Source organism: Equus caballus, chromosome 4, assembly GCF_041296265.1.
Source record: "Equus caballus isolate H_3958 breed thoroughbred chromosome 4, TB-T2T, whole genome shotgun sequence".
Taxonomy (NCBI): Eukaryota; Metazoa; Chordata; class Mammalia; order Perissodactyla; family Equidae; genus Equus; species Equus caballus.
This window is the reverse complement of record NC_091687.1, coordinates 113122868-113140867: the sequence shown is the minus strand read 5'-3', so window position 1 is coordinate 113140867 and position 18000 is coordinate 113122868. Positions and strand designations below refer to the sequence as shown.

Here is an 18000-nt window from a genome sequence, read left to right as displayed (position 1 = left end):
GGCCTCGTAGAATACGTTAGGAAGTGTTTCATCCTCCCTAATTTTTTGGAATAGCTTGAAAAGGATAGGTGTTAAATCCTCTCTGAAAGTTTGGTAGAATTCCCCAGGAAAACCATCTGGTCCTGGGGTTTTATTCTTTGGGATGCTTTTGATTGCTGTTTCAATCTCTTTCCTTGTGATTGGTCTGTTTAAATTGTCTGCTTCTTCTTGACTAAGCTTTGGGAGATTGTAGGAGTCCAAGAATTTATCCATTTCCTCTAGGTTATCCATTTTGTTGGCATATAGTTTTTTGTAGTATTCTCTTATAATCTCTTGTATTTCTTCAGAGTCTGTTGTTATTTCTCCTCTTTCAATTCTGATTTTGTTTATTTGAGCTTTCTCTCTTTTTTTCTTTGTAAGTCTGGCTAGGAATTTGTCAATTTTATTTATCTTCTCAAAGAACCAGCTCTTTGTTTCATTGATCCTTTCTACTGCCTTTTTTGTTTCAATAGCATTTATTTCTGCTCTGATTTTTATTACTTCTCTCCTTCTGCTGACTTTGGGCTTTGTTCTTCTTTCTCTAATTCAGTTAGGTGTAGTTTAAGATTGCTTATTTGGGATTTTTCTTGTTTGTTAAGATGTGCCTGTATTGTGATGAATTTTCCTCTTAATACATCTTTTGCTGCATCCCATATGAGTTGGTATGGCATGTTATCATTTTCATTTGTTTCCAGGTATTTTTTGATTTCTTCAATTTCTTCAATGATCCATTGCTTGTTCAATAGTGTATTATTTAGTCTCCAAATCCTTGTGCATTTCTCAGCTTTTTTCTTGTAATTAATTTCTAGCTTTACAGCATTATGATTGGAGAAGATGCTTGTTATTATTTCAAGTTTTTTAAATTTGTAGAGGCTTGCCTTGTTTCCCATCATATGGTCTATCCTTGTGAATGTTCCATGCGCGCTTGAGAAGAATGTGTATTCTGCTGTTTTTGGATGAAGTGTTCTATATATGTCTATTAAGTCCAACTGTTTTAGCTTTTTGTTTAGCTCCACTGTTTCTTTGTTGATTTTCTGTCTGGATGATCTGTCCAATGATGTGAGTGGGGTGTTGAGGTCCCCTACTATTATTGCGTTATTTTTAATATCTTCTTTTAGTTTTGTTAATAGTTGCTTTATGAACTTTGGTGCTCCTGTCTTGGCCGCATAGATATTTATAAGCATTATTTCTTCTTGATGAAGTATCCATTTGATCATTATATATTGGCCCCCTGTGTCTCTCTATACCTGCCTTATCTTGAAGTCTGTTTTGTCTGATATAAGTATTGCGACACCTGCTTTCTTTTGTTTGCTATTAGCTTGGAGTATTGTCTTCCACCTCTTCACTCTGAGCCTGTGTTTGTCCTTGGAGCTGAGGTTTGTTTCCCGGAGGCAACAAATTGTTGGATCTTGCTCTTTAATCCATTTTGCCACTCTGTGTCTTTTTATTGGAGAGTTCAGTCCGTTTACATTGAGGGTGAGTGTTGATGCATGAGGGCTTAATGCTGTCATTCTGTCGCTCGTTATCTGGTTTTCCTGTGTTTTCTTTGTTTCTCGTCCTGTGTGTTTTAGCCTGTCCATTGACTTCTGCAATTTCTTATGCTGGGTTTCTTAGATTTTTCCTTATTTATGTTTTGTGTCTCTGTTCTGTTTTTTAGTTTAGTGGCTACCCTGAGGTTTGTATTCAGAACCTCATGTATAACATAGTCCATTTTCTGGTGGTCTCTTACTTACTTAGCCTAGACTGTTTCAGTCCCTTTCCTCCTCCCCTCCTAAATTAGTATTTCCATGTCTTATTCCAACTTGTGCTGTCAGTTTGTGGTTAGAGTGATGATTGTCTTTGCTTTGGTGATTTCCTTCCCTTTATCCTAATGCTGTAGTTGCATATTTGCTCTCCTATTCCTATTCTATCTATTTGTCTCCCTACTCTGTGTTTTGTGACCACTCGTTCCCTTTTTTTCTTATTTCAGGTATAAGAACCTTCTTGAGGATTTCTTGTAGTGGAGGTCTTATGACTATGAAGTCCCTTCCTTTTGTTTGTCTGGAAAAGATTTAATTTCTCCCTCATATCTGAAGGATATTTTTGCTGGATAGAGTATTCCTGGCTGATGATTTTTATCCTTTAAAGTTTTGAATACGTCATTCCAATCTCTCCTAGCTTGTAAGGTTTCTGTAGAGAAATCCGCTGAAAGTCTGATAGGGGTTCCTTTGTAAGTTATTTTCTTCTGCCTTGCTGCCCTGAGTATTTCTTTGTCGTTCATTTTTGCCATTTTTACTACTATGTGCCTTGCAGTAGGTGTTTTTACATTGACAAATCTAGGAGATCTGAAAGCTTCCTCCACACACCTTTCTCTCCCAATCCCTAGATTTGGGAAGTTCTCTTCTATTATTTCATTGAGCACCCTTTCTGCTCCATTTTCCTTTTTGACGCACTCAGGAATTCCAATGATTCTTAAGTTGCATTTTCTCATTGAGTCAGCTATTTCTCGGAGATTTTTTTCAGTTTTTTTAATTCTTAGTTGTCTTTCTTCCTCTGTCTGGAGCCATTCATCGTGTCTATCTTTGATTATGCTAATTTGCTCCTCTATGGTGTCTACACGGGCATTCAGGGAGTCCGTATTCTGTTTTATCTGATCCATTGTGATTTTCATCTCTAGTATTTCTGATTGGTTCTTTTTTGTAGTTTCAATCTCTCGTGAAGTAACTCCAGAACTCATTGAGTTGTCTCCCCATATTTCCCTTTACCTCATTGAGTGTTTTGATGATAGCTATTCTGAACTCATTTTCACTTAGTTTACTTATTTCCACGCCCTCAGGACCTACTTCTGTGTTTTCATTGTTTTCGTTGTGGACTGGAGCTTTTATAAATTGCTGGATGGTAGAGGAGCGGTTTTTGCTCACGATGCTGTTATTCACTTGCAGTTACAGCCTGTCACCAGTAGATGGGGGTCGAGAGCCATGCTTTCTGGGCCTGCCGCTTTCAGCTGTGATGGTGGTGAGCGCGGTTTGGGGGAGGAGGGGCACTTTCTCTTGCGCACTGACCTGGATTCGGATAAGCTCTTGCTGTCTCTTCTCCCAGGGCCCTGGCTTGCTGGGGCTCCCCCACACGAAACCTTTCCCCTGTTAGAAGGTTTCACTGCACAGGTGGTGGGAGTCCTGGTCGATCCCTGGATGTGCGGCCCCTTCCCCTGCTCTTTCACACACCCTCAGCAGCGATCCCGGTCTCTAGGGGAGGGAGTGAAGTTCTCTCTTACCCCTTCCAGCTCCTCCGAGGGCGGCTCCAGCCTCTCCGCCCTCCGCTATGTGGCTGGTGTGGGTCTCTGATGATTTCAGTTATTAGGACCTTTTTTTTTGGTTGGAAAGTAATTGTTCTTTTTGGTTGTAATCTGGAGGGGAGAGAGTCCCGGGTGAGCTCAGACCACCATGTTGCTGACGTCACTCCCCTTTGCCTTCTTTTAGATTAAAGAAATTAGTTTCTTACAAGATTCTAATCTGTTTGCAAAGATTTTACAAAATTGTGTTGACTCTGGCAGTGTCATCGACCTTTTGAGAGGTAATCTCCCCTGGAACATGTCTCTTTATTTTACTTAGTTTTAGCAGATAAATTTGGGTTTTTCTTTAGTTTCTTACCTCTTTCTGAAGCAGTGCTTACTGTATCTTATTGATCTGTTTTCTAAACTGAGGTGCTTTGCATACTTTCTCCAGGTCCATTTCCTATGTAAGGTGATTCCATTCTAAGTTCAAAGAGGTCATACCTCTTCATCACCCAGATAATAATCTTTTTCTTTTTCTTTTTGAGGAAGATTAGCCCTGAGTTAACATCTGTCATCAATCCTCCTCTTTTTTGCTGAGGAAGAGTGGCCCTGAGCTAACATCCATGCCCATCTTCCTCCACTTTATATGTGGGATGCCTGCTACAGCATGGCTTACCAAGTGGTGCGTAGGTTCGAACCTGGGATCCAAACTGGCGAATCTCGGGCCACCAAAGTGGAACATGTGAGCTTAACTGGTGCGCCACCAGGCTGGCCCTCTAGATAATACTCTTTTAGTGAGGAACATTATTTCTGTGCTTTTTCATATGATGAATTTTGAAAATATACATGTGTATAGTTTATATAGTGCATATCTTATCACGTGTATAGGAAAGTCATGCAGCATGGCCCCTATGGGAGGGCCTGCCATCTGAGTGGGAGGCACTCATGTACACAGACCTAGAGGTTAGTCAGTGTGGTGCAGCCTGAGGGGCCAGGGATGAGAACTCAGGTGGGTGCTCATGAAGCTTGCTGGGGGCCAAGACCACGCTTTCTGCTTTTAAAACCTAACTCACAAGCAAGCTTGGATAGAAACAAAGATGAAAATTCAGGATCTCCAAGATGGAACGTAGGATTATGCTCACACATGGAAGACATTTTACTGAATTAATGCAACACAGGAAAGGAGGTGATTTGGAAGAAAAAGACAACCAATAAACCGTAGAGTATCGGGAATTTAACAGAGTTGGCCTGAGGTTCTTCAGTCGTACTGTGCAAGCTCCTGGGCTGTCCCTCTCAGGCTGTAATAGTGGAGCTGGTGTGGTGGTCAACATTATGTAAGCAAACAGGGCATGCTCTCTAACTGGGGCTCAGGGACCACCCTGTCCGTGTGTGGTGAGTGCAGTGCCAGGGGCTGATCAGGCACGCTGTTACTGTTCTCGAAGGCATTGGTGTTCTGTTTCAACAGAGCAACATTGATTGGTTGATGTTAAAGTTTATATTAGTTTGACCAACCTGGTATTGGCTTACCGGTGACAGTCTCTTACATTACCATGATACATGTGTTAAGTGAAAAATGTATATTAATTTCAACTAAATTGTGTAATTAGTTAACTGATTTTTGCATTTTTTTTTCCTAGTGAAGGGATTCTTTTATGTTTCACTACTTCTTGGCATTCTGAAAGAGGTAACTGGAAGTTCCTTGATGCAGAAAACAGATTCAGACAAAGAAGTTGCAACCCTGTTTGATACGGTCCAGAAAGTATTTCAGAAGATGCTGGAATGCATGGCATGGAGCTTCAGGAAGCAACCGGAAGAAGGCCTGCGGGTACTCGCACCTTCATAGGACGGGGTCATTAGACGTTAGATGGGCAGTGCTCCCTGAGGGACTAGGGTGTGTGGTATGTGTCCACTCACCTGCAGGCCCAGCCAACGCTTGCTTGTGCCATTGGCCTGTTGAGTGAGGTGCAGCGCAGTGCAGGAGAAAATTGCCGCGTGCCGTTCTTCAGGCGGCGTGTGCAGCCTTCTGCATTGCGTGGCGCACTCAGAGAGAAGGGGTTACCTGCATGGGGCATGCGGCCAGGAAGGGTCGAGAGCCCACTTTCCACTGTCAGCCGTGGGGCAGGTGTTCACAAGTTCACGTAAACAGCCAGCGGTGAGAGAACTTCTCCTCCTAGTAGGAGAGGAAGCAGAGAATGAATTGCATTGTCTTGTGAGTGCTCAATTGTTATTCAACAGAATTTTCCAAATAAAATATACTTTTTTTTTTAAGATTTTTTTTTTTTCCTTTTTCTCCCCAAAGCCCCCTGGTACATAGTTGTATATTCTTAGTTGTGGGTCCTTCTAGTTGTGGTATGTGGGATGCCACCTCAGCATGGCTTGATGAACGGTGCCATGACTGCACGCAGGATTCAAACTAGCGAAACCCTGGGCCACTGTAGCGGAACGTGCGAACTTAACCACTTGGCCACGGGGCCGGCCCCTAAAATGTACTTTTGAGAAGGCTAAGTTTTTTTTTTTTAAGGAAGATTAGCCCTGAGCTAACTGCTGCCAATCCTCCTCTTTTTGCTGAGGAAGACTGGTCCTGAGCTAACATCTGTACCCATCTTCCTCTACTTTATATTTGGGACGCCTGCCACAGCATGGCTTGATGAGCGGTGCCCTGTCCACACCTGGGATCTGAACCGGGGGACCCCTGGCCACCGAAGCAGAATGTGCGAACTTAACCACTGTCCCACCAGGCCAGCCCCAAGAATGCTAATTTTGATTATTTGTAAATGACAAAGACTTTGCCCAGATGAGATGTTATTTTCTGTTGCAGGTTGCCCTCCCATCACGTGTTAACCTTCTGCTGTTTGGAAGGTTAGGGCAAGGACCCGCAAGGGCCTGTGGTTCCTTTGCTGATTGAAAGCTGACGTGAAGTGGGGTATTGAGTAACCAAGTCATGTAAAAAGAGTTGACACGTGTGCCAGACTTGCTTTACTCATAAAATCATATTGTCATCAGAGAGGACCATTCTTTCTAAGTAGTAGTTTAAAAACATGAATGAGCTATTCTTTTTTAGTGAAGATATTTTTAAATGCTTAAATGGGAGAGTGTTTATGAAATATTGAAAACTTTCAATTTTATTCTGTTCTTCGCTGATAGAGATAATTGAAGTTTGTTGGCTGTATTTTCTGTAGTCTAGTTTACATTTGAGTTAATATGAAATGTTTCAGTTTTTGGATGAGTTGGTTCAAGCGTCTGTAATTTGTTTATGTAATGTAATTTGTGCCAAAATCTTTTATTTTCTCACCATTGGCTATGTAACTTCATTCAGAACACATGGCCTCATAGTTGATGTCTTCTCTTAATGTCAGTGATATTTCTTTATCTTTATCTTTCTTTCTTTTTTCTTTATTAATATTACTGATACTTCTATTCTTAGGGATTTTCCTTTGCTTTTAAGAAAGAATGTTGGAAAGATAATTCCCAGTGGGCTTCAGTCCTCTCTGTTCTCTTCTACCCACGGTGTTTAAGAGATTTGAGTCGCCAACAGAAAAGAAGGGAGTGGACACTGATAATGGACAAATAAGATTAGTGACTCCTGAGGGAGGGCAGTAGGAATACTCATTCTTAAAGTGCTCTTTTTTTTGTATATACAACCACTAAAAACGACTGATGTTTTTTCTTGTAGCTCCTTTATTCTGTTCAGACGCCTCTTCATGAGTTTATAACCACCGTTCAGTCTTGGCACGTGGGCTCGCCTGTTCACCGGGGCGTGCTTTCAACTCTGATTGCTGCCTCTGTGGTGGAGATAAGTCACCGACTACGAAAGGTGAATCTACTGATCCTGAAACTACTGTGTCTCTTTTGATTGTATAAGATGCTGTTTTCTACTAGTGGCACATTTTTATGTTTTTTCAGTATTTTTTTAAGAACTCAAAGTTTATGAGTGATCTGCCTCATGGAGGCTGGACTTCACACATTCACAGCTAGTTTGCATTTTAGAGTCATGTAATTGGGAAAATACATTAAGGGTGTTATTCTTGTTTTGTGTGTGTGAGAGGAAGATTGTCGCTGACCTAACGTTTGTGCCAATCGTCCTCTATTTTATGTGGGATGCCACCACAGGGTGGCTCAATGAGTGCTGCTAGGTCCACGCCCGGGTTCTTAACCTGTGAACCTCCGGCCACCAAAGTGGGGCGCACAACTTAACCACTACACCACAGGCCAGCCTCTAGGATGTTGTCCTTCTTGATTAAAGCCAAACTAGTTCTCCTGTTGTGAATGTTTCTTTTTGCTATCTTTTAGAGGTTTAAGTGAGTTGATACATTTCTTAAGATTCCTCTCTCCTGACAAAGTGAAAGCACTTGTGGTCAGTGGTGAGCAGGATGAAGACTACCTGGGATTGCATTTGGGGATACAGTCAATTACGCCGTATAGTGACATTTTGGTCAGTGACTGCCACATATACGACAGTGGTCCCATAAGATTAGTACCGTAGAGCCTAGCTGTGTAGTAGGCTATACCATCTAGGTTTGTGTAAGGACATGCTATGATATTTGCACGAGATGACATCGCCTAATGATGCATTTCTCAGAATGTGTCCCTGTCATTAAGGACGCATGGCTGTATTCATGTCTCTTTGACTACCTTCTACAGCATAACTCTTTGTTTTCATTTCTAAGCATGGGAATTTAAATTTCTGCTATGAATTTAAACAGATAATTTATTTATCCCTGCTCTATAAAGGACTAGCTCTTTCCCTACCAGTAGCCTACTTTATTTGGTTAAAGATCGACACAGTCATGAGGATAATTCAAGTCAGGACAAAAAGTGCTGTTTCCCCATATGGAATCCTCATGGTATTGAGTGAGGGTGTGGAATAGTGACTTAAGAAGATAGTAAAAGTAATGATGGGTTTTCTCAGAATGAAAAGATGGCATCTGACCTGGAATATCATTGAATTATACAAATGTATATATATATATATAAGTTATATAAATTTTCTATTATAAGATCATGAATATAAAAAAAGTTAACTAAATTCTAAAACATTAATAGAATTTAGTTTTGGAAAGTAATCACTAGATTATACATAGAATAAGAACTAGAACTTATTTACTCCAGTGAGCTGCACAGCTAAGAACTATAAATAAATCAGTTAATGTCCTGTGGTCAAACCTGGCCTGCTATCAGTTTGTAAATGAAGTTCTGTTGGAGCACAGCCACACTGTTCATTTACGTGTTTTCTGTAGTTGCTTTGTGTTACAACAGCACAGCCAACTCTTTGTGACAGACGGTTTTGCCCATAAAGCTGAATATATTTACTATTTTATTTAAATTTTTACTACTTTACAGAAAAAATTTGCTTGCCTCTGTTCTATATCCTTGCTTATTTTCTTTGTCTGCTTGTTCCATCAATAAAAAGTTAGCTCCGTGGAGGGTTTGTCTCTTTTGGTTAGGTCTGTCGATTTTCTTTCTGTGTGTCTGGGAGCTTTGTCACTAGGTGCGTGCGCACTGAAGATTGTCGTCTTGTTGGTGCCCTGCCCATCTTGTTCTTTTGAGAGGTCTCTTGGTCTCTCTTAAGGCTTCCATCATGCTGTCCTTTCTCTGGGGTGTGTCGTGTCTGCGTAGTGTATCTTTTTTCACCTTTTTGCTTTTAACCTGTGTTTCTTATAAACACCACATAGGTGAGTCTTTCTTTTTGTCCAGTCCTATAATCTCTGCCTTCTAGTTGAGGTGCCTAATCCATTTGATTTTCATGAAATTATTGGTATCTTTGGGTTTGAGTTGACCATTTGGACGTTTGTTTTCTCTTAGTCCCTGACTTTTCTTCCTTTCCTGCCTTTTTGATGAATCAAGTGTTTGTACTGTTCTATTATATCTTCTCTGTTGACTGTATGTTATCTGTTGTGTAATTTACTTAGTGGTTTCTCTAGGGATTAAGTTAGCGTGTGTTTCACTCACCACAGGCTCCCTGCAGAAATGCTGCTGTGCCCATGCATCGTAAGACTCCTAGAACAATGTTCTTTCCATTAGCGTCTCCTACCCCTTATGCTCCTGTCATAGACTTTGCTTCTGCATATGCCAAAAATCTCAAGATACATTTTTATTTTAACTAGTCAATAATCATCTGTCTTGTTGTGTCAGAAAAGCATTTACAACATTTAAGATGTAAAGCATTTTAATGAGAAACAGTGCTATATCATAAATAATGATGATTGACTTTAATATCCAAATTGGTGTTATGACTCTGGCAGAGGAAATACAGGAACGTTTAAGTGCTGGCTATAGTCATGCCTGAGTGAAATTTCCCAAGATAGCCAAGAAATAGGCAAAGATAGTGGTGGAAGGATATGAGGGTGTGGTGGGCATATTCACACCTCAGCTATTACAGTGGGGAAAAAAGCCCCTTCCTGGAGCAGGAGTTCTGGACTTAGACTTCACGGAGCCACTTGCACGTGGAGCTCGTTCACTAAGAACAGACGACTTTAAACTCACGAGGTTGGGGCCGACCTTGTGGCCAAGTGGTTAAGTTCATGCGCTCCTCTTCTGCGGCCCAGGGTTTCGCTGGTTTGGATCCTGGGTGCGGACTTGGCACTGCTCATCAGGCCATGTTGAGGCAGCATCCCACATAGCACAGCCAGAGGCACTCACACCCAGAATGTACAAGTACATACTAGGGGGCTTTGGGGAGAAGAAGAAGAAAAGAAGAAGAAGATTGGCGACAGATGTTAGCACAGGTGCCAATCTTTAAAAAAAAAAAAAAACTCGTGAGGTTGATAATAAAGGGCATAGATCAAGTCAGACCCCTTTGTGGATCCAGACCAGCGGTACTGCACTATGGGCAATTCTGCTTCTCCAAAGGACATTGGCAATGTCTGGGAACATTACTGGTTCTCACTTCTGGGATCTGATGGATGGAGGTGAGGGGTGCTTCTCAACACCACACAGTGCACAGGACACCCCACAACGAGGAATATCCAGTGTAAAATGTCAGTAATGCTGAGACTGAGAATACGTGATCTGGACTAATAAGAATAACTAGTTAAATTTGCTTAGTATAAAAACATTATTTACAGACGATGATATCAAGTTAAGGCTATTTGACAAAAGGCTTGTTGAGTGACAGGTCTTTCTTTTTTCTTCTGTCTAACTGAATAAGACACCCCAGTGTATAATAATAGATAAGTCATAATTATTATAGACATTTCACCAGTCAATAAAATTAACTTTCGAGTTTCTGGGAAGCCCTGCTCAAGTGTTGAAGAAAACACAAAGCAGTGTAAAATAAGTAATTAGCCCATTCTCATCCTTGATTTGCCTTTGTTTTCAGGTTTCTGATATAGAAGAGCTAACCCCATCAGAGTGTCTTTCAGACCTGCCACCATTTTCAAGGTGTTTAATAGGAATAATAATAAAATCTCCGAATGTGGTCAGGTAATCATTTTCTCTTTACTGTCCTGGTACTCTTATCGTGGATGTAAGCTCTCAGTAGCTTTTGCTCTATTCCTTTTACTCTCACAATTTTTCAAAGGTGCATTTTTTTCTATGAGAAAAACATTCCATAGAATTTTCTCTCATTTTATCAATGATTAAAAGTGTTTGCATTATACAAAGAGAAATTCTAACTTTCTATAAAATACATTCACCCAAATAGTGTCTGGTTATGCTTATCATACTAAGATTCCGTTAGAGGGAGACGTGTCAAATGTCAACGTGGAGCAGAATACTCCTTACTACGTATACTTTCCAAACACTTGACTAGTTTCATTCAGCGCACAGCTGTCACTCATTTCTCTTGTCTGTGTGTCACTTGAGTAAAATTCTAGAGTTTGTTGGGCGTGTGAAGGACTGATGGGTCACAGAAGGAATAGTGCTGCAGACGTGCTCAGTGAAAGCTCTGAAAAGCAGCTGTGCATTATCTTTCAATAACATAGTAAATCTTTTTTGTGTGCCTCGTGGGTATAAAGATTAGCTTTTTTCAGTTGCCAGAGCGCCCTGTTCTCTTTCTAGCAACATCTGATTTTTTATGTTTCACCTTTAAGATTTGCAGACTCACAGTGAAAGGATGGGAAGAGTTTGTTTAGCCAACTTTCCATGTTACCTGAAAACTAGAATTTGTGGTGGCTGATGAATCTTTGCTATGTTTGTTTTTCTATAAAGTATTAGGATATACACTGTAGAGTAATTTCAGGTGTTTACTATTTCTGCAGGTCATTTTTAGATGAATTAAAGACATGTGTTACTTCGGATGACATTGAAGGCATTGTGTGTCTCACAGCTGTCACGTATATCATTTTGGTGATTAATAAAGGTTGGTTAAATTTCCTCTCATATTGTCTGGGATATTGCTGGATGTGTCTCGCCCAGAACTTTCATGGAATGTTTGGGACCTGAGCTCCTATGTTTGACAAGTCCCCTGCCAGTCAGGCTCTCCCAGTCTTTCCACACTGTGCTCTCCCAGGCTCTGAACACATGCTGTCTGCCTGGCTTCCTCTCCCTAGCTGACCCTGTGCCCTTGTGTACCAGCTGGCTCACGCTTCTTAATCAGTTCGTGTCCACCTTTCCCCCTTCCCCATTGGACCCATTACACATCTCTCTCTGCCTCAGAATTGAATTTCTGGTGATTTGTCATGTATTAGTTATGTTTAAAAATCTGAATTTATTTTTGCGAACGATATGTTTTCATGTTAATATTTAGTATGTCTGCTGTTTTGCATTAGCCTTAACCTTGCCTATTCTGAATATCCCAGCTAGGTGAAAAAGTCCTGGAAAGTAATAGGGGAAATGTGTAAAATGCTTACCTCAGTGTAAAATATAGTAATGTCCTTGCAGGTGGACTACTGTTAATTTCTATTTTGTTTAGTTTTACTAATGTGGAAATTACTTTCTGATGTAACATATGATACATAGAGAGTGCTCCTGTTGAAACAAGCTCTCCTCATAAGGCTGTGTGCGCGTAGTATGTCTGTAGATTTATATGGCTACTTTGTAGCCAGTTTGACCCAGGCTTGGCATCAGAAGAGGCTTCCACTCTGTTCACTCAGAAAAGAGTATCCCCTGAGTTGAGATCTGGAGAATGAGGGACATTCTCCACATGGAGGGTGTGAGCTGTCTCTGAGTTGAGATCTGCAGGATTAGAGGACATTCTCCACACGAAGGATGTGAGGATGGAGGTTAGGGTGCTGATGAGGACCTAGAACTTAATAGGTACTTAAATATTTGCCAAACAGATGATGACTCTGAAATGTAGTTGTCATTTCTGATGGAGGCACAGGTGGGCGTCTGATGCATGGACAGAGCTCTGGGATCCTGTCCATTAGAACTCCACCTCAAGCCTGATGAGTTGCTCTCATAAGCATTCGTTTGATCTTCCCACATCCCTGTAAAGGGATGATTACTATCCCACAGGTCGCTAGGGGGGTTAACTCAAAGGGAAGGGAGGGGAGGCTCAGTCCTTTGAAACTGCCCACATTGATAGCAGTGTGTGTTTGCTTTTGTGTGGTGGTAATAAATCTTTTTTCTATCTTTAATACAATTTTCTCATAGGTAAACATAAGAGTTCAAAAGTGAAGGATGTTGCAGCCACTGTTCACAGAAAACTGAAGACGTTTATGGAAATTACTTTGGAAGAGGATAGCATAGAAAGGTAAAGCATAGATACACTCCAGGTCTGAAGATCTGGAAACTTAGGTATACTTGAGGTCATGTTTTCATTGCTGCTCCTACAGCCAGGGGATTGTGAGGACAGAAACATTTCTGTTGGCAGAACTCCTGGAGCATATGTTTAATTTACTTTCCTAATTCTGTCTGCAAAGCAAAACTATCATTTGCAAAATTCTGGACTACAAAAGTAACAGCATACAAACTTATATGGCTTTAAAAGTAGATAGGTTAGTGGCTGGCCCCATGGCTGAGTGGTTAAGTTCACGCGCTTCGCTGCAGGTGGCCCAGTGTTTCGTTGGTTCAAATCCTGGGCACGGACATGGCACTGCTCATCAAGCCACACTGAGGCAGCATCCCACATGCCACAACTAGAAGGACCCACAGTGAAGACTATGCAACTGTGTACCTGGGGGCTTTGGGGAGAAAAAGGAAAAAAATAAAATGTTTAAAAAAAAAAGTAGACAGGTTATCTTTGGTGGTTCCCTGGGCATTCCTAAGAGAAATTACCCAGTCCACAAGTGTCCACACTGGGGATGGGAAGGTCCTACAGAGACTGAATAAACATGTATCATTTCTTCCTTTCTGGGCCATTGCTGCCACAGGGACTGCTGCTCAGGAATGTGTTCTTTGGGCTGCTTTCTAACCGAGTGTTTTTGCTGTTATATACTGTTTTTGACAGGCTGTACAGTTTTTTTTTTCTGCTTTTTCTCCCCAAATTCCCCTAGTACATAGTTGTATATTTTAGTTGTGGGTCCTTCTAGTTGTCACATGTGGGACACCGCCTCAGCATGGCCTGATGAGCGGTGCCATGTCTGTGCCCAGGATCTGAACTGGCGAAACCCCGGGCTGTCGAAGCAGAGCACACGAACTTAACCACTCGGCCATGGGGCTGGCCCCAGGCTGTACAATTTTATGTAGACTCTGTTATGAATTGTGTTTGACTCTCAGACCAGACATAAAAGCAGTGTTTTTTCCTGCTATTTGGTGAACGTCATAAGGTTAAGTGTTACAGAGATCTGAACTAGGTCATCAGTGTTTTCTATGCCTGGGAAACTAGCTACTTTCCATAGCCACTCTCTCCTTTGGAGAAAGGCTTTCAAAATCCTAAATTGCTAACTTATGAATAAAGACAGTTTTGTCTCTTTCTTCTCAGTCTAGTACCTTTTCTTTCCTTTTCTTGTCTTACTGCATTAGCTAGTACTTCTAGTACTTTTCACGCTGAAAAGGAGCAGTGAGAGAGGACATCCTTGCCTTGTTCCTGATCTTAGTGGGAAAGCCTCTACTTTCTCATCAATAAGTATGACATTAGTTAGCTGTAGATTTTTTGTGGCTATTCTTTATCAAGTTGATGAGTTCTCCTCTATTCCTAGTTTAGTGGGAGTTTTCATTAGGAAAGGACACTGGATTTTATCAAAAGCTTTTTCTGAATCTATTATCATCATCATGTGATTTTTCTTTTATCGTCTGTTGATGTGATGGATTACCTTAATTGATTTCCAGATGTTAAACCAGCTTTGCAAACCTTTACATAGTTAACCCCACTTGATCTTGGTGTATTATTTTTTATACATTGTTGGATTTGATTTGCTAATATTTTGTTGAGTATTTTTGCATCTGTGCTCATGAGAGGGATTGGTCTGTAGTTTTCTTGTAACATCTTTGTCTGGCTTTAGTATTAGGGAAATGCTGGCATCATAGAATAAGTTTGGAAGTATTTCCTCTTGCTTCTGTCTTATGGAAGAGATTGTAGAGAATTGGTATCACTTCTTCCTTAAATATTTGGTAGAATTTACCAGTGAAACCATCTGGATCTACTGCTTTCTGCTTTGGAAGATTATTAATTATTGATTCAATTTTTTAATAGATATAGGCTTATTCAGGTTGTCTGTTATTTCTTTTTCCATCAGTTTTGGCAGATTGTGCCTTTCAAGGATTTGGTCCATCTCATCTAGGTTATCAAATTTGGCATAGAGTTGTTCATAATATTCCTTGATTATCCTCTCTCTCTCTCTCTCTCTTTTTTTGCTGAGGAAGATTAGCCCTGAGCTAACATCCATGCCCATCTTCCTCTACTTTATATGTGGGACACATGCCACAGCATGGCTTGATAAGTGGTGCTTAGGTCCACACCCGGGATCTGACCCAGCAAACCCCGGGCCACTGAAGTGGAATGTGTGAACTTAACTGCTGCATCACCAGGTTGGAACCCCCTTCTTGAGTATCCTTTTAATGTCCCTGGAATCTGCAGTGATGTCCCTGTTCTCATTTTTCATATTAGTAATTTACGTCTTCTCTCTTTTTTCTTAGCCTGGCTAGAGGCTTATTGATTTTATGGATCTTTTCAAAGAACTAGCTTTTGGTTTCATTGATTTTCTATGTTGATTTCCTGTTTTCAATTTTCTTGATTTCTGCTCTGGTTTTTATTCTTTCTTGTTTTTTGCCTGCTTTGGATTTAACTTGCTCTTCTTTTTCTAGTTTCCTAAGGTGAAAGCTTAGATTATTGATTTTAGATCTTTCTTCTTTTCTAATATATTCATTCAGTGCTATAAATTATCCTCGTAGCACTGCTTTTGCTGTATTCCACAAGTTTTGGTAAGTTGTGTTTTCATTTTCATTTAGTTAAAAGTCTTTTAAAATTTTTCTTGAGATTTCTTCTTTGACCCATGTATTATTTAGAAGTGTTCTGTTTAATCTCCACTTACTTGAGGATTTTCTGGTTGTTTCTACTGTTGATTTCTAGTTCAATTCTGTTGTGGTCTGAAAACAGACATTGTATGATTTCTATTCTTTTAAACTTGTTAAGGTGTGTTTTATAGCCCAGAATGTGATCTGTCTTGGGGAATGTCCTATGTGAGCTTGAAAAGAATATGTATTTTACTGTTGTTGGGTGAAGTAGTCTATCCATGTCACAGGTGTCTAGTTGATTGATGGTGTTGTTGAGTTCAACGATGTTTTTACTGATTTTCCGCCTGCTGGATCTGTCCATTTCTGATAGAGGTTTTGCTTTACATACTTTTTGATCCTGATATTAGGTGCATGTGAATTTAGACCTGCTATATCTTCTTGATGACTTGACCCTCGTTTTTCTTTTTAAACATTGGCACCTGAGCTAACAACTGTTGCCAATCTTTTTTTTTCCCCTCTGCTTTTTCTCCTCCAAATCCCCCCAGTACATAGTTGTATATTCTAGTTGCGGGTCCTTCTAGTTGTGGCATGTGGGACTGCTGCCTCAGCGTGGCCTGACGAGCAGTGCCATGTCCACACCCAGGATATGAACCAGTGAAACCCTGAGCCGCCAAAGCAGAGTGCACAAACTTAACCACTCGGCCACAGGGCCGGCCCCTGACCCTCTTATTTTTATGAAGGATCCCTCTGTATCTCTAGCAATGCTCTTCCTCATGAAGTCCATTTTGTCAAGTGTTAAGACAGCTGCGTCAGCCTCCTTTGGTGAGCATTTCCTGAGTGTTGGCAGCATTCTAGCCAGGAGGCAGCACCCACACAGTGAGTCGGACAGGGAAAGCTCAGTGTCAAGAAATCTTATCAGGGCATTAGTGTAACAGATTATTGGCTGGTGAGGGTTAAAGGGAACTCTAAAGCATAGAGGAGCCACAGACATGAGGAGCAGCCCACACCAGGACTGAGATGTGGCTCCCAGGATGGAGAAGTCCTGAGGCCTTCTAGTGAGACTCACTGGATGTCCAGTTCCAGGGGGCAGGGATTCCTGTTCACGGGGAGGTGCTGGGGGAGCTGCCAGGACCAAAGCTGGAGCCCTCTCCCGGGTCCTGCAAGCTTCCTTGTGCTGCTCAGGTCAGAGCGGCTGGCTGAACAGCCACCCCAGGGAGCCTGGTGCTCTGCAGGGCTGGAACTGAGAAGAGAAAGCCTCCCCCTTCCCCTGTGCCCTCCAGCGCCCCCTGCCTCCAGTGCTGTGCTTGGCGCTGTGCCTGGATGATGGCACTAGAGCAGGGGATTCTGGTGTCCTTGGTGGTAAGTAAAGGAAATGCATTCAATTATGTACTTTAGTCTAAAAACTATCGAATATTTACCATGTGGTTTTAGTAAGGTCAGGTTTGCACTTGTGTATTTGAAGGAAGACCCCAACAGACTCTAGGTTTTATGAACTTGTTTTATTTCTAGGTGTGTGGGGACGAGGGAAGTGGTCTTCTGATTTGGAGGAAGCTGAGGAGCATTTGTATATTTCAGAAAACACATGGCGTTTAAATATTTTTACCAGACACAAATATTAAATAAGGCAATCAGAATTACAAACTATATAAATGATCAGTTGTTTTCATAAGACGTGGTAACAATCTCAGAAGTCCAAGCATTTTACAAGATTTCTTTGTTAGAAATAACGTTGCAAGGACGATGTTTTGTGTGTAGAATGGTACTGTTCTGAAGATGTAAGGAAAGAGGAACATTTGCTCCTGGCTAGAAATTTCTTTCATTTCCACTTGCACAGAGTTTTAAGTGAGTACTTGAATTCTGTTAGTTACATTGAGAGAAAAAAGGCCTTAGAAGTTCAAAACTTACACTATGGAGAAGAAAAGGATATTAACAGAATTAAACACAGGGCATGTAATATTTTGTTTCTTCGTTTTTTCTACAACTATATGTCATCTTCTCTGCTAAGCTTATGCACAGATAGTAAAAAGAGTTCTTCCCTTTACAGAGGAAATATCCTAAAAAAGTAGATAGGTGGGGGCTGTGAAACACTGGACATAGAAAAGCCAGTGTCAAAAAAAAAATCAGTCTAAAAAATTGAAACTTAAAAAAGAATCAATCTAATGGAAGATAAACAATTAGGATTTAGGACTGTTTTAAAATATGATTGCTTTAATGTTGGAGTAGCGACATTAAGGCAAGTCAACATCTTTAAGACTCGGAGAGCCCCTTGGTCCAATTAACATTTTAGACAATGGGGCATTAATTTAGAAGTGAACGTTTTCTTAACATATACACTAGTTTTCTCTCCAGCAAGGTTAGTATTTTCTTAACTGGTCTGTTGGGAGCTAAGTAAAAAATGCTTCTCATGCACTTTAATTGTCTCGCCCAGTAGAGCATACTGTAAATTGGACATA

At 40.9% G+C, this 18000-nt stretch overlaps 1 protein-coding gene across 3 annotated transcripts in view; it reads left to right on the top strand.

The window, feature by feature from the left end:
• NCAPG2 (non-SMC condensin II complex subunit G2) overlaps positions 1-18000 on the top strand; it is a 71895-nt gene that overhangs the window by 49815 nt on the left and 4080 nt on the right. For all 3 annotated transcript variants that reach the window (XM_001915105.5, XM_005613932.4, XM_023640123.2), the window contains exons 23-27: positions 4909-5096; positions 6945-7085; positions 10590-10693; positions 11470-11570; positions 12806-12905. In XM_001915105.5, the coding sequence (XP_001915140.1) occupies positions 4909-5096; positions 6945-7085; positions 10590-10693; positions 11470-11570; positions 12806-12905 (634 nt within the window). The remainder of the gene's footprint in view (positions 1-4908; positions 5097-6944; positions 7086-10589; positions 10694-11469; positions 11571-12805; positions 12906-18000) is intronic.